The sequence below is a fragment of the Bradysia coprophila genome (genome assembly GCF_014529535.1).
Source record: "Bradysia coprophila strain Holo2 chromosome IV unlocalized genomic scaffold, BU_Bcop_v1 contig_84, whole genome shotgun sequence".
Lineage (NCBI taxonomy): Eukaryota > Metazoa > Arthropoda > Insecta > Diptera > Sciaridae > Bradysia > Bradysia coprophila.
This window is the reverse complement of record NW_023503376.1, coordinates 3,017,593-3,039,219: the sequence shown is the minus strand read 5'-3', so window position 1 is coordinate 3,039,219 and position 21,627 is coordinate 3,017,593. Positions and strand designations below refer to the sequence as shown.

The following is a 21,627-nucleotide window of genomic DNA, read 5'->3' as shown; positions in this document are numbered from 1 at the left end:
CCAATAAAATATTCCAAATTCATGAATTTGGTGCGTAAATTCAGTATCATTTGACTCTGAAAATGGGCTGAGAAATATATATATTATTATCGGAACGAACAACGCACTCGTTCGGTTCATTGCTCAATAAATAAATTTTCTTTTACACAATCGGTATTGAAGTTTGAATAATTCCCACATCAATAAAAGTGTAGCTTTTAGGCCCACTCCACGGAACTTTTGCAATAAAGCTAACCAGAAGTAAATGTTGCGTGCTTCAAATCCATCGAGATAGAAATCTGGGAAGTAATTAAACTTTTGGCACCTCCAATTCCTTTGTGTGCGAGAGAGAGATTTTTTTTTAACGAAGTGTACAAAATCCGACATATAGAATGTTTTGATGGGCAAGTGATTATATAGGATTCATTTAAAGGATTTCCAATTTTCGGCCGGATATGTTCCTTTTTTGTTCACCGAATCGCTTAACGAATTTATATGAAAAACTACAATTAGTTTTGCCAACTCCCTGAACGCTTGTTTCGTATGTAAAATGGTATAGTAACACCAGACTGGATACATGAAAATATTTTCAGTTATTAACACGAGCCACATAATGTAAAGCAACTGAAACGAACAAGTAATACAAGCTGTATGTCCAGCTGTGCAAAAAATTATTTAGAAATCGGAGAAACGGAGGATACAGAATTTAATTTAGTAGATTTTAACGTTCGAGGCATTGCGTGTGCATGTGGAAAATCTATAGAAAATTAAAGCTGAATGTGAATTTCAGACACAATGCTGTAAAAATAAACAATAAATTAGAGTATAAAATTTATGATGAAAACAGCGTTTCTACGTTTTGTTTAATAATGGATTTTCCGGTTGAAAAATTATTATTTTTGTAAATTTTCTATTCGGTTTTTTTTTTCATTGCAAATGTTTCACTCAGAAATAACACACACAGTTATTTGATACGTCGAATAGCAGTTTAAATTATGATAATTTATGCAAAATGTATGTATATGGGTTATTCTATGGCTATCCACATTTTCGCTTTTTATCGAGGGACCAAAAACATAATAAAAATCATTTCACACTTGTTACGGAACGGGATGGCTCAGAGTGGCCACGTACTAGTCACTATGATCCGGGTTCGATTCCTGTGTTAGACAATTCCATGTGGAATTTTTCTAGCGGTTACATCGCATCGGTAACATCCTAAAGTTCACTGAAGCTTAAGAGCGCTCACCTCTTGGCAATTTTTAGACCCGTACGAAGTACTGGGGTCTTATAGGTTTACGCATACGTTTGTAACACGTCGAATTGGACTCCCTGAGTAAGGGGAAACCTATTGTGGTTGTCTAGAGATGCCAAATCCGCGAAAAAAAAATGTCCGTCTGTCCGTCTGTCCGTCTGTCCGTCTGTCCGTCTGTCTGTCTGCACGATAACTTGAGTAAAACGCATCCGATTTTGAAAATTCTTTTTTTTCCCGTTTGGTAATGTCAAAAGACAGGCTAAGTTCGAAGATGAGTGATTTTGGATCGACCCCTCCCGAGCTGTGGCCCAATAAGTGCTTTACGGTTTTTCGAAGATATCTCCGGACATTTAAACGTTACACTTGTAAGTGATACGTCAAATAAAAGGTATTTACAATACCGATCGACAAAAAAAAAGTTTATGGAAATCGGATGACCGACTCGTGAGTTAGACCCCTTGGTGTGGAACAGGCACAGGGCGGCAAGCAGTTTTTGCTTGTAGGTCAACCACATTTGAACATATTTCGTCTGTTTTAGCTTTATTAGATAGGTATTGACCGTACCAATCAGGGGAAAAAAAATTTATGAAATTATGTTCTCCGGAGCGTGAGCTAGGTCTCTTGGAGTGAGCTCTTATCTGGCTACTCGGAAGTACAGTAAACGTGGAGTATTTTGACAATATCTCGAGTAAATTTTGACCGAATTTCATGATTTTTTTTTTTGTTTGAAAGGTATTAACGAATGTAAAGCGTCGGTACTATTTCCGGTCTCCTAACAAAATGGCTGCCGGCGGCCATATTGGATTTTAGTAAAATAGAAATATCTTGGGAAAAATGATACTTAGAGAGTTTCTGTTAACATGGAAATAATGTGTTAAGTGTGAGGGGTTTCAGGGATTCCATATACGGACATCTATATATACCTATATACAGCTATATTGAGCTATATACAGGCATATAGAGCTATATAATTGCATATTCATCTGTGAAATGTTTATTTATAGTGAAATATAGGTAAATATAGCGGTATATAGCTGTTTAAATAGGAATTTATGAAATTTGTCTTCGTACGGGGCTGTCTATATTGCCTCCGGCAATTTAGTTGTATATGATAACAAGGCAAAGAGTGGATAATGTAAGTGATTTTAAAGGGCGAATAGTTTTTCAGCAGAGAAGAAAATGAAGTAAGAGAAATGAAGAGTTTCACATTAAAGGCTTTTGATACGAATAGGCGTTTCGTACGGGTCGGCGTTAGCTATGTTCTAGCCTACATTTGTGCGCAAAAATATTGGTTTTTTGATGATTTCTCTGAACCAAAATCTTTTTTTGAAAAAGTAAAACCATTAAAGCATGCGAAATTGTGTTAATTTTAAGAGAAAAATTGGTTTGTGGATGATAACTTATTCCACTTTGAGAAACCTTTGCAAATGTGTAAATTTATGGGTTTTGCAACGGTTTCTCCAAATGGGTTAAGCTATCTACCACAAACCAATTTTTCCCTTAATAGTACCACATTTTTGCATGCTTTAATGGTTTTACTTTTTCAAAAAAAGATTTTGGTTCAGAGAAATCATCAAAATACCAATATTTTTGCGCACGGCTAGAAAATTACCAAGGAGTGAGCGCTTTTAATAATTTGGGTAGTTGTAGTGTGTTTGGTTGCTGCCATGATGCACTGATGCACACAATAAATCACTCACTCAGATACTATTCACATACCTCGAGGCGTGGTTCGAAAGTCACCTGTTAGTGAGGTCTCCAAACAAAAAATGAGGTTAGGTTTTTGGGCAATTTTTAAATGTGCCTCAAAAGAGGTTCTTTTGAAAATTCTTTAGGGTACCAAGGACAATTGCTTTTTTTGTCTACATGGAAATGGAAGCACTGACTTTGGATAGTCAAATAATTTCTTTAAATATTCTTAAAAATTAGGTTGTAATTTGCGGGTACCGAAAGTACTAAAACATATCTGTTAATCTCAATCTTTCACCAAAGCCAAGTCCTAACAGTTTCATAACAAAGTGAACAAATTCAGATTTTAATCAGTAATCTCGTCTGACAAACATTTTCCACCCCATGACAGAACTACCCATAGACAGCTTTTAAGCTTCTTTAATGTTTGGAAGACGTCATATAATCAACAATAATATAAATAGCTATATTCAATCGGATATTATAGAAGTTGTCCGTTTATGCTAAACAAAACGTTCATTTTGCATTTAATTAGCTGACTTCAGATAACATTTATTTATGCGGAATAGCGGACTATTAGAATTGCGTTTTGTTTTGCAATTCAAAATGTTCATGGACGCTTTAAATCCCTTTATACATCTGACAAAACTGACAACATTTACCTATCTGATTCGATTCCATTCTCTGTTTCTTCACTCTACGTAAAAATGTATTGGCCTCAAAGTACTAGATTTAGTTAAATGCTATTGATGAAAAATATGTTTTTCTCATTAAATCATTTAAAATTGTTCAGCCCATTTCTGCGTTTTTAACGTGTGGGTTCTTTGTTGTGAACAAATATGAAGGTATGAAAATTGTAAAATTGTAGTAAACAAGTAAGTACCTAAACATTTGTCTTCATCAATTTATACTGTCATCAGATGAGGCGACATAACTACACAGTCAATATTGTCAGGAACGATATTATCGTTTTTTAGACGATAGTATCGTCTAAAAAACGATAGTATCGTTTTTTGGACGATAATATCGTTTTTTGGACGATACTATCGTCTTTTGGACGATAAAAACGATATTATCGTCCAAAAAAATTTCATTCAGGACGATAATATCGTCTAAAATTATAAATTTTAAAATATTTTCAGGACGATATTATTGTCAAAAAACGATATTATCGTCTTTTGAACGATAATATCGTTTTTTTGGACGATACTATTGTTTTTTTGATGATACTATCGTCTAAAAACCGATATTATCGTTCAAAAGACGATAATATCGTTTTTTTGACAATAATATCGTCCTGGATGAAAATATCCGCTGGACGATATTATCGTTATTTTCTTTTTCTGAACAAATTTATCGTTATTTTGGACGATATTATCGTCCTGGGCGATAATTTTTGGGACGATAATATCGTTTTTAAATAATTTATTTTTTTAAATTTGAGACGATAATATCGTCCAGGACGATAATATCGTTTTCAATTTATTTACAATAAAAATTCTAGACGATAATATCGTCCTGGGCGATATTATCGTTCTGGATGGTTGTTGTAGACGAAACACAAAATCTTGTAGATAAACACCTTCTTATAGACGGCAAATATATATTAAAAATTGGTTCATTTGGTTCCGTAAATTTAAATTTTATATAGAAAAATTACACAGACTAATTATGAGACGATGCGAGAAAAAAAAAATTAACTCCTAAGTTCCGACACCGTTCCGGCGCCCGGCTCGCATTGCGGTTTAAGAAAACGATAATATCGCCCAGCACGATATTATCGTTTTGGACGATATTATCGTACAGAAAACGAAAATATCCATTAGATTTTCTAGAACGATAATATCGACAAGAAAACGATACTATCGTCCAGACAATATTTTAGAATTTTTCAATTTAGACGATATTATCGTCCTGGATGAAAATTTTTTGGGCGATAATATCGTTTTTTTGGACGATTGTATCGTCTAAAAAACGATAATATCGTTCCTGACGATATTGACGGTGTGGAAATGTCCCGCCACCCTGTCATCATAATCGATTCCTAAATAAATTTATTGATCCTGGAAGACGTGAGGTCGGTCCAAAGTATTTCTATTGTTTCTGTTGTGAGTCAAAATCTGTGGGCCTATTGTGTTTTAGCAGGAATTAATTTTGGGAAAACGTTATCGCAAAATTTCTCATTTTATCCTAAATTTTACCCAATTTTTATTTCTGAAAAATGGGTGAAAATATTGGAAAATTTAGTAAAATTTGGAAAAATATAGAAAATGTTTTCTCAAAAATAGTCCGTTGGATTTTTCCCACCATAACTTTGAAGAGGTAATCGAAGTACATACCAATAAGATGGAATCAACATTTTTCTTACATGTTTAGGAATTGAAAATGAGGTAATCTTCTCGTGATTATACCCCGTTTGCTCGATTGAGATGGTCGATTTAAGACACTTCCACATGTACAACTCACGAATTTGCCTAAAATCAATCCTTCATCTGATAAATGACCTCGTAAATGACTAACCATACTGTCGATCCTTTTTAGCCCCGTACGAAGTACGAAGGGGCTTATAGGATTACGATGCCGTGTGTAATTGATGGAATTCGAAGCAGACGGTAAGGGCAAAGTGTTTGCCTATGTTCATAGATGACGAATCCGCAATAAAAATTTGGGCCGTCTGTCTGTCACGTCGATATCTTGAGTAAATCAAATCCGATTTCAAAAAAAAAAAAAATTCCCCTGAAAGATAGTCAAAATAGTGAGGCTAAGTTCGAAGATGGGCATATTCGGGTCGGCCCTTCGTGAGTTAGGGCCACCTAAGTGATTTAAGGTCTTTTGGTGATATTTATGGCAAAATAAACGATGGAAATGTAAATGACACGGCAAATGATAGGTATTGTCAATACCAATCCAGGAAAAAAAAGTTTTTTAAAATCGGGTGAGTGGACCGTGAGTTAGGGCCTTAGAAGTGAAAAGCTAACTAAAAGCTAAAAGAACTCAAGTAAATTTAATCCGTTTTTCGTAATTTTTGTTTCATTTGGAAGGTAATCGAACGCCGAATAGAAAGTTGTTGAAAAAAAATTAAATTTGGGTCCTTGGACTAAGGCCACTACTAGGGCCCTATGTGTATTTTACATTGAACTCGAGTAAATTTCATTCGTTTTTCGTAATTTTTGTTTCATTTGGAAGGTAATGAAAGGCCGAATAGAATGTTGTTGAAAAAAAATTAAATTTGGGTCCTTGGACTAAGGCCACTACTAGGGCCCTATGTGTATTTTACATTGAACTCGAGTAAATTTCATTCGTTTTTCGTAATTTTTGTGTCATTTGGAAGGTAATCGAACGCCGAATAGAAAGTTGATGAAAAAAAATTAAATTTGGGTCCTTGGACTAAGGCCACTACTAGGGCCCTATGTGTATTTTACATTGAACTCGAGTAAATTTCATTCGTTTTTCGTAATTTTTGTTTCATTTGGAAGGTAATGAAAGGCCGAATAGAATGTTGTTGAAAAAAAATTAAATTTGGGTCCTTGGACTAAGGCCACTACTAGGGCCCTATGTGTATTTTACATTGAACTCGAGTAAATTTCATTCGTTTTTCGTAATTTTTGTTTCATTTGGAAGGTAATGAAAGGCCGAATAGAATGTTGTTGAAAAAAAATTAAATTTGGGTCCTTGGACTAAGGCCACTACTAGGGCCCTATGTGTATTTTACATTGAACTCGAGTAAATTTCATTCGTTTTTCGTAATTTTTGTGTCATTTGGAAGGTAATCGAACGCCGAATAGAAAGTTGTTGAAAAAAAATTAAATTTGGGTCCTTGGACTAAGGCCACTACTAGGGCCCTATGTGTATTTTACATTGAACTCGAGTAAATTTCATTCGTTTTTCGTAATTTTTGTTTCATTTGGAAGGTAATGAAAGGCCGAATAGAATGTTGTTGAAAAAAAATTAAATTTGGGTCCTTGGACTAAGGCCACTACTAGGGCCCTATGTGTATTTTACATTGAACTCGAGTAAATTTCATTCGTTTTTCGTAATTTTTGTGTCATTTGGAAGGTAATCGAACGCCGAATAGAAAGTTGTTGAAAAAAAATTAAATTTGGGTCCTTGGACTAAGGCCACTACTAGGGCCCTATGTGTATTTTACATTGAACTCGAGTAAATTTCATTCGTTTTTCGTAATTTTTGTTTCATTTGGAAGGTAATGAAAGGCCGAATAGAATGTTGTTGAAAAAAAATTAAATTTGGGTCCTTGGACTAAGGCCACTACTAGGGCCCTATGTGTATTTTACATTGAACTCGAGTAAATTTCATTCGTTTTTCGTAATTTTTGTTTCATTTGGAAGGTAATGAAAGGCCGAATAGAATGTTGTTGAAAAAAAATTAAATTTGGGTCCTTGGACTAAGGCCACTACTAGGGCCCTATGTGTATTTTACATTGAACTCGAGTAAATTTCATTCGTTTTTCGTAATTTTTGTTTCATTTGGAAGGTAATGAAAGGCCGAATAGAATGTTGTTGAAAAAAAATTAAATTTGGGTCCTTGGACTAAGGCCACTACTAGGGCCCTATGTGTATTTTACATTGAACTCGAGTAAATTTCATTCGTTTTTCGTAATTTTTGTGTCATTTGGAAGGTAATCGAACGCCGAATAGAAAGTTGTTGAAAAAAAATTAAATTTGGGTCCTTGGACTAAGGCCACTACTAGGGCCCTATGTGTATTTTACATTGAACTCGAGTAAATTTCATTCGTTTTTCGTAATTTTTGTTTCATTTGGAAGGTAATGAAAGGCCGAATAGAATGTTGTTGAAAAAAAATTAAATTTGGGTCCTTGGACTAAGGCCACTACTAGGGCCCTATGTGTATTTTACATTGAACTCGAGTAAATTTCATTCGTTTTTCGTAATTTTTGTTTCATTTGGAAGGTAATGAAAGGCCGAATAGAATGTTGTTGAAAAAAAAATTAAATTTGGGTCCTTGGACTAAGGCCACTACTAGGGCCCTATGTGTATTTTACATTGAACTCGAGTAAATTTCATTCGTTTTTCGTAATTTTTGTTTCATTTGGAAGGTAATCGAACGCCGAATAGAAAGTTGTTGAAAAAAAATTAAATTTGGGTCCTTGGACTAAGGCCACTACTAGGGCCCTATGTGTATTTTACATTGAACTCAAGTAAATTTAATCCGTTTTTCGTAATTTTTGTTTCATTTGGAAGGTAATCAAAGGCCGAATAGAATGTTGTTGAAAAAAAATTAAATTTGGATCCTCGGACTGAGGCCGATACTAGGCCCTATGTGTATTTATACTCAATAAATTAAAATTTTAGGGCTATTTGAAATTTTTGTTTTATTTGAAAGGAACGTCGTACGGGGCTTCGTAATTGCGCTATGTGCAATTTGTAAGATGTACACATTACATAATAATTTTCCTTTAACTACTTTAACCGGCGCATAGGCTTACGGTCAAAGTAGGGTGACAGACGCACTAGGGTCACGTACGCAATAGATATACGGGTTTGTACGGGGCTCAGTCGCAGCAAACGCTCCGACTGTTCTGACGGCTCGTTTTATACTGTGTAAAGGACCAGTTCAGTCAGTCGAGATCGAATCAGCTACTAAAACGACTGGACTGAAGTGGACTGTTCTGCGTTGTGAGTCAATCAACAGTAAACTGTATCAACAACAGACGTAACAGTTTTAATGATAAGTCGATTCGCTCTTGCCGTTCGTTGAAAACAAATTGAAGAATTCACAAAATAAATGTGTCGAAAAATGGAAACAAGAATACGAATTGATTGATTTCATTTGGTACTAACACATGCTATATTGTCACTAGAAAATGTTTTGCAAAAAAAAATCTTTGTTTTCCTAGAAATATGACGAAAATGACGAATATCATCAACTTCAATAATTTTTATTTCATTGGTCGATAACTTTGAAGAAAATGGAAAGAAAATAGAATTTCTGTCACAATCACATCATGCCACTCTTCAAAACGGAAATTGTGTATGACAACGTCTCAACATCGCAGTTAATTTAATTTTACGAAAGAACAGAACCGAAAGAAAATAATTTTCAGTAAAATATCTCGTTTTTGTGGTAATCAATTTAATAATGTTTGAAGAATCTCTTATTATCTAATATAAATTTAAAAAGGAGAAAATAATATTTCAGATCGTTCCGCTATATACTGCTAGATATACTGCACCCTCTGAAAACACTTTCGCTCTGCGCAAAGAAAGAAAATCGCAGAAAATTGATGAAGTAATTTTATTTATCTCATATTACCACGTCGCACATAACGAACGAAAAGAACAGAAAAGTCTAATCATCTGTTATTGACCACGGAGTCAACAATGAATGATGATCTCTAGCTGCTGTTCTCTTATACAGCAATAAGTAAGAGATTTCGAATCTGACATTAAACGATAGTTAAAACAAACGAAGTAAAAGATTAAATCTTCATGGGACGATACGCTTCTCAATTACTAAAATTTAAAATAATATTTCAAATAATATTCTATGGTTAAACAAGAGCGTTGACATTATAGAAATTTTTTTTGACTTCGTTAACTGAACTGAATAAGCTCTCGTGGATTGAGGCTAATCGAATCCATAAATGACCCTATTACCCTCGAGCATCACGAACACAGGCATGGTGTTACAAAGTCAAAAATGTTACACTTGTATAATAGGAAAGAATTGCGATTCGAACATGCTTTTCGCCCTGTTCATTCGTTAATTAATTTATGTATGCTTCATGTCACACATTATAGGTAAATCATTCCTAGGTTTCTTTTTCTTCGGAATGCAAGAAAATATATTTAAAAAACAATTGGATATTCAAACGGACACCTGTCCTTCAACCAAGAAAATCCGGGACAGAAGTAGTGAGGGCAAATTCTGTTATAATGTCTAGCATAAGTATTGGTCCCAAGTAGAGGTGTGCGCCGATCTTAAAATAGTCGGCGGCGGTGCGCCGACTGGTAAGGGATCGGCGGCGGCGCGCCGGAAGAAATTTATAGTCGGCGGCGGTGCGCCGATCGGCGCGCCGATAGATTTACAAAAAATCTAATCTTTCGAAAATAATGCAAAAACATTTGAAAAAGCGTGCGCAATCATTTTTCCGAACACTGAAATCTTACTATCTTGCAATCTGAAGTATCAACCACTTATACAAGGGGAATCAACTGAGGCGTATCTCACCTTTTATATTGTGTACAATGTACAATCACCTATTATTTTGAAAACATCTAATTTAATGAATCCAAGAATGATTAATGAGTTTGCGTAAATGACATGTAAGCTATAAGTCAAATTATAATTTGGAAATTTTAAGTCACATCTTCATACCAGATGTTCTGCAGGCTTCTTATTTCCAACTTATAATTTATGTCATTTACGCAAACTCACTACTATTATCTTTCGATTTATGCAATAACCGTTCCCGTTGCCTTTAGTCCATCTTCGATGAAGGAGTGAGATCGTAGTAGAAGGTTTTCGCAAATAAGAGATTTAGATAAACTTAAATTTATAAGTAATAAGTGCATAGACTACGCCAAAATGATTTTTTTCCCAAATTTTTTAAATAAAGCAGCTAAAAATTGAAAATAAAGATACCCGTGTCTCGTCTTTTTGACGAAAAAACATGAAACCGGAAAGATTTTCCACTTTATAAATTCCTAAAACACGTGATTTGCGCCATTTTCCACCCAAATTCCACATAAGGTCTTAAGTTTGCCACTTTACAATTACAGTAGTTTTGACTGATTCACTGAATTTTGTTCTCCTTCTTCTTCCTCTTATATGCACAGAAAATAGAGTAACGTACCCAAGAGTTCACGTTAAGTGAGGATACAGAAAAGACAAATGCTGTTTCGACCTCGGGTATCGATGGCGGTCTCGGGCCAGCGTGATCTGACCATCCTCAGTAGTATCCATCGATACCCTTCCCAAGACAGCAGCCAACTTTTTCTTTGGACTAGTATTTATATGGCGACCATATAAAAGACGAGCTATAGGTAGACCACCAGAGAGATGGACAAACGGAATTAAGAATATTGCAGGTACAAACTGGCAGCAAATGGCAATGGATCGTACGAAATGGAAAGAAGTTGGAGAGGCCTACATCCAGCAGTGGATAGAAACAGGCTGAAAAAGAAGAAGAAGAAGTATTTAAAAATATGCATAAAACACTTGCCATCTACTGATAGAAATAGGATACGTTATAGAAAGCTACTTCGAAGATAACCCTATCGTAGCATCAGAAACAAAATCACCGTCGTACAGTGCAAGTAAGAAGAAAAACCCAAAGTTTCAACAAAAAAATTTTAACAAAAAACTCCTTTCTACGCATATAGAAACATAGCAGCATATAGAAACCTGACTTATAAATTAAGAGCGATAAACATTTGCTAAAACCTTGTACATGTACTCAGGCACACACTTTTGTATAGATTTTTCAATTTAAGTTTATATTTATTGTCGCCCATTAAAATTTCTGAAAGCACTAAACGTATAAAATTTCGGCGCGACGAAAATACAATCGGCGGCGGCGGCGGCGTGAGCTATTATTTTTCGGCGGCGGCGCGCCGAAAATTTAGCAAAAAATCGGCGGCGCGCCGGCGTAAAATCGGCGGTGCACACCTCTAGTCCCAAGTATAGTCAAGGTTCATAACCTGGGCAGTATCGTGAACGAAAGAATGACATGGATGACGCGATCCATCATGCCCGCTCGTCAGTTAGCGGGTGTGACGCAAATCCACTACCAAAAAGTTTATTTTTTTTGGACTAAGGCACATCAGTCAAAAACACTCAAAAGAGTAAAAGTGACGCAAGTCCCTGTGCATACTTCCAAAACAACTGATATCGCTGGAGGTGACGCATTCTGCGCTTGTACGCAAAAACTGTAACAGCAAAAATTTGACCAAAGAAATGCTAGAAACAAAATTTTACCAAAAAAATTTTGCGTCACAAAGTGGCAGATGGTTCGGACGTATTAGGACATATTCTTGCCTATTTTAAAAAATTTCCTAAAAGTACTTTCCTCAACATCTGCCACTTGTGACGCAAATTTTTTTTGGTAAAATTTTGTATCTAGCATTTCTTTGGTCAAATTTTTGCAGTTACAGTTTTTGCGTACAAGAGCAGGATGCGTCACATTCAGCGATATCAGTTGTTTCGGAAGTATGCACAGGGACTTGCGTCACTTTTACTCTTTTGAGTGTTTTTGACTGATATCAGTTCTTTTGGAAGAATTAGTAGATTGAAAAATTTGAAAAATTTGAAAAATTTGAAAAATTTTGAAAAATTTTGAAAAATTTTGAAAAATTTTGAAAAATTTTGAAAAATTTTGAAAAATTTTAAAAATTTTAAAAATTTGAAAATTTTAAAAAATTAAAAAAAATTTGAAAAATTTAAAAAATTTAAAAAATTTTGAAAAATTTTGAAAAATTTAAATTTAGGGAAAAAAATTGAGGCGAGCAGAGCTTATCAAAAGCGAACAAATTTGTTCTACCATACCCATCCACACATACACACTTAAAGGTGTTCTTATATGGGGCCTATATGGGAACTTCGAGGAGCCCTAGCTCCGAAACGAGGCCGGTTCCCCCCAATTATTTTTTTCTGGAATATCTTAGAATGACGACTAGAATCTACTCCCAAAATTTCAACAAAATCTAAAGAAGACTTTAGAAGATAGGAAACACGGACGGACGGACGGACGGACGGACTAACAAAGTAACGTAGGATTTTTTCATTTCGTTTAAAGTACTATTGACCAAAATGAATGGAAATGGGGCTTCTTGGAAGATTTTTTGCGTGGCAAAATTTTAAGCTGCAAGAACGTGTGATAGCTCGTTGAACTCGTACGGACGCCTAGTTTTTTTTAATGGTAATTTGGAGTCATTTGTCTTTGAATTGTAGAACTTCAATATTTGCTGTATATATGGTTCTGCAGTCTACGACAAAAAATTTTTTTGAAATTTTTTCTACTAATAGGACTTGCGTCACGGGCGCTATGCTAACGCGCGCCCATGATATTTAAAGCAATTTTTGACTTTCCCCTTTGGCTCCAACAACTCCCAAACTTGGAGATTTGGAATCTAGGCATCCATATAAGTTAAACGAGCTCACATGTCAAAGTAGATTACGATTTAGCTGATATATTACATTTAAAAAAATCGTGTTTGAAAATAAGCAAAATTTCATATTTTCAAATAACTGAAATTGCCTACGTTAGTTAGTTAGTTCCTATGGAAAAGTGGATCCAGCAACTCCTAAACGTTTATATAGCTTTTCCTGAAATTACGTCAGAATACGTCAGCATCACTTTTATCACAGAAGGTATTACGGATGCTCACTGCATTGCCCCTCTGGATGGCAATAGAAATCTTTCATGAGTTTTCCCAATTTTGAAAAAAAAAAAACAATTCAGTTTCCGGTCCTACAGATCCGAACGATTCAATGCCGCAGGCGTTCTTACTGAAATTTCTCAAGGCACACAAAACGCACCCTAAATTACTTGGTTCCTAAATTTTGGGATGAGAGATGATTCCCTCTGGCACTTCCTAACTTCCGTTTGTTTTTTATAGATTTGAATTATTTTCGATATAACTGAGGTGTTCGGAGGTCGGTTCCTAAATTTTTTGGGATGACAGTCGATTCCTCTGGTACCTCCTAACTTCAATCGGATTTTTTGATGGATTTGAGTTATTTTCGACATGAGCGAGGTGTTTCAAGATTGCTTTCTGGATTTTGGGATTCAGAGAATTTTTTAACTTCCATTGTGTTTGTTGATGTTGTCGACGTGATGACATACTTACAAAAGTGGTGATATCAGTCAAAAAACCCTTTAAGGGTGACGCAAGTCCTGTATCCTGTCACAGGTTGCAGATGTTGAGGAACGTTTTGATAGGAAAATGGTTGAAAAATGTACTGAAAGAATTTAAACGAGAGAAAACCGAATCATCTGCCACTTGTGACGCAAATTTCTTTTGTAAAATTTTCTTCCTAAAATTTTTTGGGTCAATTTTTTGATGGGAAAAATTTTACGTACAGGCGCAGAATGCGTCACCCTCAGCGATATCAGTTATTTTGTAAGTAAGATACAGGACTTGCCTCACATCTACCCTTTAAGGATTTTTGACTGATCCAAATTAGCACCAGACACAATACTAATTACGTCAAGCATGTCGTCTACTCATTAACCGTAATAGCCACCGTGATGTTTTAAGACTACATATCCCCTTGGGGATATTCTGCATGACATGCATCACGGATGAATTGGCAACGCTTCAGAACATGTTATGCTATTACATCTTCTAACACAATAATTCTATTTCGTTAAATTCTTCAAATGTATGTTTATTGCCATAATCCATCCATCATGTAACATGAATCCCAACAAAAATCTCTTCGAGAAAAGTGTGACGCAGTCTTTGAAGTACAATTTCTAAAATGAATGATGAAACAACCAAAATTTTACCAAAAAAATCTGCGTCGCATGTGGCAGATAAATTTTCTTGCTGAACATCTGCCACTTTGCGACGCAGACTTTTTTGGTAAAATTTTGGTTGTTTCCAGTCAAATTTTTTTTGGGTAAAAATATTTGGCAGATGATGAGAAAAACTAAGCCAGCTTGTTTGAACTAAAATTGGGTGTAAAATTTAATTTTTGCGTAACGAAGCTGAAAGCGTCAACTCTAGCGATATCATTCATTTTAGAAATTGTACTTCATAGACTGCGTCACACTTTTCTCGAAGAGATTTTTGTTGGGATATCAGTCGTTTTAGAAGTGCTTTTTAGAACGAAATTCGAAAATTTGACGAAATAATGAATATTTGACGAAATTCGAAAATTTAACGAAAATCGAAAATTTAACGAAAATCGAAAATTTAACAAAAATCGAAAATTTGACGAAAATCGAAAATTTACCGAAAATCGAAAATTTAACGAAAATCGAAAATTTAACGAAAATCGAAAATTTAACGAAAATCGAAAATTTGACGAAAATCGAAAATTTGGCGAAAATCGAAAATTTGACAGAAATCGAAAATTTGACAGAAATCGAAAATTTGACAAAATTCGAAAATTTGCCGAAATTCGAAAATTTAACGAAAATCGAAAATTTGACGAAAATCGAAAATTTGACGAAGAAAGTAATTCTCTATCTTCCACCATTCAAGAAATATCTCCAAAACCCCAATTGACTCACCCATTTCCAACTTTCGACATTTTTCACATATGCCCCTCTGTTCTACTCTCTTTTAAACCTACATAGTCGAGTGATAGCTCGTTTTGCTCGTATTTGAAGCGAGAATATGATAGAATATGTTTTGTGGTGATATAATTCAAAGGGTAGAAACTGAAATGTTCGGCTATATATAGTTGCCGCGTCTCAAAAAAAATTCTTCGTTCTTTTTTTGGAAGTTAGACTGCGTCAAGTCCTCCGCTATCGCTCCGGACATGATTCTGTCGCTGCAAGAAGATCCTTGAATTTAGAATTATTTGATATTCACAATGAAATCAAATATATTTCTAAATTCAAGATAAATTACAACCAAAAAATGTATTGAATCATTGAATCACCAGTGTTAAATTGAAACCCGTCACATGCGGGCTGCTGCTGGATGTACACAGTATATAATGCGTTTCCTTAGGTATATTTAGAGATTATTGAATAAATAAAATGTGAACATATTTTGCACACATAATATCGCCCCAGCACATAATGATTACATGTGCAACCAAAACATTTTGGCACAAATTTAATGAACATTCAGCGTTGAAATTTTTCGTCTCTAACCGAAGCAATCAAACCGACACTGGTGTATCTTGGTGATATATTTTTAGAAAAAACAAAATAATGTTTTTTTTTCGGCCAATTTACATTGTAACGGCGAGAGAGAGCACAAGTTTAAATTGTTCGTTTTGTGTTCAATTTGTTATTAAGGTAGTGAGGATTAAAGTTAATAATCAAAATACTAAGCAGTTTATTGACACGTCTAGTCAGTGTACCTAAATGATTGCGCTCTAACCTAACGATCATGTTTATAGAGTGTCTTTAATTAGGTACAGATTCGGTATTTTATATACTTGAACATGAATACAAACGCGATGAAAATGAGAAAGCTATAATTTTCGTAACAGCAAAACTACGTAAATTGAAAGATTAATTGGACACGAAACAGAAATCGATTGTGAACGGTAGTTCGATTCGATTTTCAAAAAAAAATATTTACAATGATTTTCCTCTCACTACCGTTCAGTAAGCATTCCGATTCCCAATGAAATTGATTAGATTGTTGTCTAAGTAAAAAAAAGAGTTAATTTTAGTGTCGAGAACATTCCATCTAAAAATCGAATTTCATTTAACTCGTTCTAGCGGCTCATCGTTTGAGGGTCAATGGCAAAACGGAAGACGACACGGTCTGGGCGTCGAAACCAGAGGCCGTTGGATATATCGGGGTGAATGGACCAGCGGATCAAAGGGACGATATGGTGTCCGGCAAAGTGCAACATCGACGGCTAAATATGAAGGAACGTGGGCGGGTGGTCTTCAGGATGGATATGGATCGGAAACATATGCTGATGGAGGTAAGACATGTTGCTGCAATAGTTTACAATTGTGAAAAATCGGTTTACGGTGCTACACCAATGTCTTCCTCACCCTGAAGATTTTTCGATAAAAGTTTCGATGAAGATTTTGGTTCGAGTAAAATCCTCGAACAACACAACTCGTATAAATTTCCGTACTACCGGAATTTATGACCACCACTTTCATATGAAGTAGGTCGAGATCTTAAAGGGCCGATTTGCGGAAAATTCTATTAAACTATTTGTTCCTATCTACGTCCATTTACCTAGCTGTGATATGTGTATATAGGTAACGGTCTGACCGTTTTCAATTTTACATCGAGTTCGACATCGTTGATATAACCCAAATCGTTGTGTTATGTGGATGTGGGTAGCTTAACATTGTAAAATTGTGTGTGTGTGTTCCAAATGTATACGGTTTTGCTACACGAAAATGATGGAAAATGTTGCGTTATTGTATACACCACACTCACACAGCATTCTGGTTGAGGTAATACGAGATCAGGATAAAGAAACTAATAAAATCTATAATTTTGTTAGAGCCGAACGGCCAAAATACCATATTTCGATGATGGAATAGGATTTTAGTGTTGTGTGTGGAGGCTCATGTTCTAACCTCGTTTCGGTGAAATGATTCGGTATAAGGTCTGACAATGCGTGCTCTGCTGTAATTAGCATATCATGACTTCATCGAAATTCGAGACTTTCTCTCAATAAATACGATGATTAATGTTGTTATTTGTACACTGCCGAATCGATATTTACATGTAGATTTTATCGCTATGCCAGCGTAATAGATTTATGGCACAGAGTTCAGGGATGCTGTGGATGCTCACACTGTGGAAAAGCATGTTCTTAACATTTGATCAATGTGTTTGTTTTGATATTCATCGCATATATGTTGGAGTGGCTGTAAACTGATTATTATAAACGCTCTGTGGTCTGGTTATATTATATCTCCTTATATTATATGTTAACGTATCCACTGAAAGTAGAAAAATGAGTTAAAAAGTAACAACCTCATGAAGTGTATTGCTTTTCGGTTTTCAAAAATTATTTCCTAAAATTCTGGGTGTTTTTTCCAGGACTAGAATGACCATATGAGGCTACTTGTAAATTCACAACTTATGATTCACAAGAGCAACTTTAGTAATTTTATTGAATTTGCTATATTGTCGCCTTTCAATAGAGCTTTTCGTCGTATTTTCTTCGCTTTAAGCGTCATATCCTACATTTCACAGGGATTTTGGTAGCCAGTCCGGTCGTGTTTTTTTGGAATTCTGAAAGCTCCGAATAAAATTGAAAAATTCTAAAAAAACGGAATTTTTTGGAACTTTTTCAGAATTTTTCCGGAATTTTCAGTGAAAATTCAAAATTTCTAAAACTAAGAATTTTTTGTAGGAACTTTGAAGAAGTTAGGAATTTTACAGAATAAAGAATTTTGAGAATTTTAGGATTCAATCCTTCAAGTTCTCAAAATTCTTAAATTTAGAAAATTCAAAAATTTTCACGAGTTTTTAGTTCATTTGTATCTACACCTAATTGGCTAGGTCATACCGTTTTTATATCCATAGATGTAGATGATTTTTATGGTTTTTATTGCAATGCAAGAGGAATTTCTTTATTGAGTCTCATGGTTTTTTTCAACTTCAAAAATTTTCTGGGTATTTTGAATCGAGGATTTTCCACAAACTATTTTCAGTTTTTCAAAGGATTTTGTAAGGATTCGTAAAGGACTTATCACCTCTTTGGCTCATAGAACATCGATTTATACTTTCTGTTATATTCATTCTTTAAGACGTTGTTTTTACGATTTTCGTATTAAATTTAATCATTCGAAAAACCCTTAAAGGGTAAATGTGACGCAAGTCCTTTATCTTACTTACAAAATAACTGATATCGCTGACGGTGATGAATCGTGCGCCGTACGCAAAAGTTTTATCAACAAAAAATTGACCCAAAAAATTTGAGAAAGAAAATTTTACAAAAATAAATTTGCGTCACAAGTGGCAGATGATTCGGTTTACTTCCTTTTGAGTTCTTTCAGTACATTCTTTAATCATTTTACTAACAACAGGTTCCTCAACATCTGCCACTTGTGACGCAAATTTCTTTTTGTAAAATTTTCTTTCACAAATTTGGTGGGTCAACAAAACTTTTGCTAAAACTAAATTTCAGGAAAATCTATAGAAACGTTTAGGAGTTGCTGGATCCACTTTTCCATAGGAACTAACTAACTGACGTAGGCGAATTCAGTTTTCTGAAAAAACAAAATTTTGCTTATTTACAAACAAAAATCAAAATTTTGAAATTCAATATATCAGCCAAATCGAAAGCTACTGTAACGTATGATAGCTCGTAGAACACGTATGGAAGCCTAGATTCCAAATATCGAAGTTGGGGGCTCGTTGGATTTAAGAAGGAGAAGTCAAAAAGTTGCTGTAAATATGCTCCGCCGTCCCCAAAAATTATTTTTAAAAACATTTTTGGTAGCGGACCTGCGTCACGCCCGCTAACTAACGTGCGGGCACGATTTTCCTCAAGCTTATCTTTACGATAAGATCATTAGTTAGAATCACAACTTCGCTGAAAATCTCCGTTTTACAGAAGGTTCCCTGAAATTATAGAATGTTCCATAAGTAAAGAAAGTTTCAACCGCACACTTTTAATGCTTTTTTGCTTTACAGAAGGAGAAAAATAAGACGTCACAACTACACATTCGGCATGCATTACCAATATCGCATGTAGAATGAATTACGTCGTTGAAAATGTGACTTCTTTATTTTCTTCCACTGTAAGAACAATTTTACATTTTAATTTTTCTTGCATACAACTAACTACGCTTGAAAATTTCTTCATCTAAAGCGTGTTTCACGAGTGCTTGAAGCTTTATTTAGAATGGCGCACCACATTCATTTACGTTTAGTATACTAGATTAATAGATTGATATTAAGTGAATGATACTGCATTTTGGGCTAACTTTTTGGACTATTTTTGAGAAAACATTTTCCCAAAAATATTTTTGTGAAAATTTGAAAGAAAAAAAAAGTGGAAAAACGTGGAAAATTTCAAGAAAATGTTTTCCCAAAAATAGTCCTCAAAATAGTCCTCAAAATAATGAATCAATCAAAATAATTGACATCAAAAATGAAAATTAAAACTTTTTATTGCCTGAATGTCAGCAAACTAGGCATGGGCGATAATGATAATGATTATCGATATTTATCGATTATCGATAATCGATAATTATCGACTTTTTTTATCGAAAATTATCAAAAAAAATATCGATAATCGATAATTATTGATATTTTGATAATTATCAAGATATCGATAATTCGATATATCGATATTTCGGTCCGAAAATCCGATATTTACCGATATATTCCGATATATCGGTATATTGTCATGAATTTTCAGATAAATATCAAAATATCGATATTTTGATAATTATCGATAATTATTAAATTATCGATAACGATATTCGATTGATATTATCGATAATTTTAAACGTCTCCCATCCCTAGCAAACATTGGCAAGTTAACGTAGTATTAGCTAGGAACAATTTTTATCGATTTCAAAGTCATTCTAGTGTTGACTTAGTACAACAGCTTTCACATTTGACAACCTACTTACTGCTAAAATCAGAAGTTAACCGTATTTATAAAATGAAAGCTTTTGGTATATAAAGAAACATAACCTCATTTTGATATGTGATTTATCCCATTAAGGATTATCCTAATCCAAAAATGATTACATCCTACCTTCAACTGCGGATGTCTATAGCAATTCTTTCACAAATAATTTATAGACATACCCAAGCGGAATAATGTCTTAGATTTCATATTATGGCTATAAAACGTAATACGACTGAAATTCTTTATCTTTTTTACGTTCGTTGATTATTGGCGAAATCACGTACATCCAGATAATATCTGACTTAAACGTACATTTCAAGCGAACATATTGACCTGAATTTACCTCTGCAAATAATCTCACGATTCAATGGTGATGGTTGAATTAATCCTTTCCCATTCATTCGTGTTTGTCATTTAATTGTAAGACGAAATTTTCGCAATTATTTCTATTGCCCGTATATCAGTTGATCTTTTAATTCTTTCATTAAAATTATCGTCTGGAGTTTGATGAGAAATCTTGTACTTCAATTGTTAAGCCAATTGTTGTGTCATATACCTCGTCGTTTATTTATTTTTCATCGTGCCAATAATAGATAAATAGCCGTTTCTATGAGATGTAAAGATGGGCTTTTAGATCTTCATTCGAAAGCCGATTTTTAACAAATGCACACCAATGTTACATCTTTTCCTCTACGGTTCCTATTTCGAGATTTTTTCATCACTGTTGGAACCGGATACATTCAGTCATTTATATGACGAGAAGAAATCCTAAAGCTATGCAGAAACTGTTCGTGTCGGAATCATTGATATGTTCCTGTTCTTCTCCTACACTTTCTAATATCGAATATGCCAATAGTCTCTTTATTATACTAATGCTAATCGCACCCGGTGCCATTAGCCACAGTATTATAAAGAGACTATTGGCACCCGGTGCCATTAGCCACAGTATTATAAAGAGACTATTGGCACCCGGAAAAATTTAAATCTGAATAAAAAATCCGAATATTTTGAAAACTAAACTTTACACAATACTAGGGAATCCATCTTTTTACAAAATGTAACGCAAGGGTAGTTTGTTCGATCTTAGGAAATTCGTCCTTTTACGAAATGTAACGTAAAGGCGGATCGTTCGATCTTAGGAAATTCGTCCTTTTACGAAATGTAACGTAAAGGTAGTTTGGTCGATCTTAGGGAACTCGTCTCTTTACGAAATTTAACGTAAAGGCGGATCGTTCGATCCTGAGGAACTCATCCTTTTACGAAATGTAACGTAAAGGTAGTTTGTTCGATCTTAGGAAATTCGTCCTTTTACGAAATGTAACGTAAAGGTAGTTTGTTCGATCTTAGGAAATTCGTCCTTTTACGAAATGTAACGTAAAGGTAGTTTGTTCGATCTTAGGGAATTCGTCCTTTTACGAAATTTAACGTAAAGGCGGATCGTTCGATCCTGAGGAACTCATCCTTTTAC

General features: G+C 34.6%; 1 protein-coding gene across 5 annotated transcripts in view; it reads left to right on the top strand.

The window, feature by feature from the left end:
• LOC119072829 (junctophilin-1) overlaps positions 1-21,627 on the top strand; it is a 63,722-nt gene that overhangs the window by 11,360 nt on the left and 30,735 nt on the right. For 4 of the 5 annotated variants that reach the window (XM_037178131.1, XM_037178132.1, XM_037178129.1 and 1 more), the window contains one exon: positions 16,312-16,523. In XM_037178131.1, coding sequence (XP_037034026.1) covers positions 16,312-16,523 — 212 coding nt within the window. Of the gene's footprint in view, positions 1-16,173; positions 16,240-16,311; positions 16,524-21,627 lie in introns of those variants that run through there. The other variant, XM_037178133.1, reaches the window with a different exon arrangement.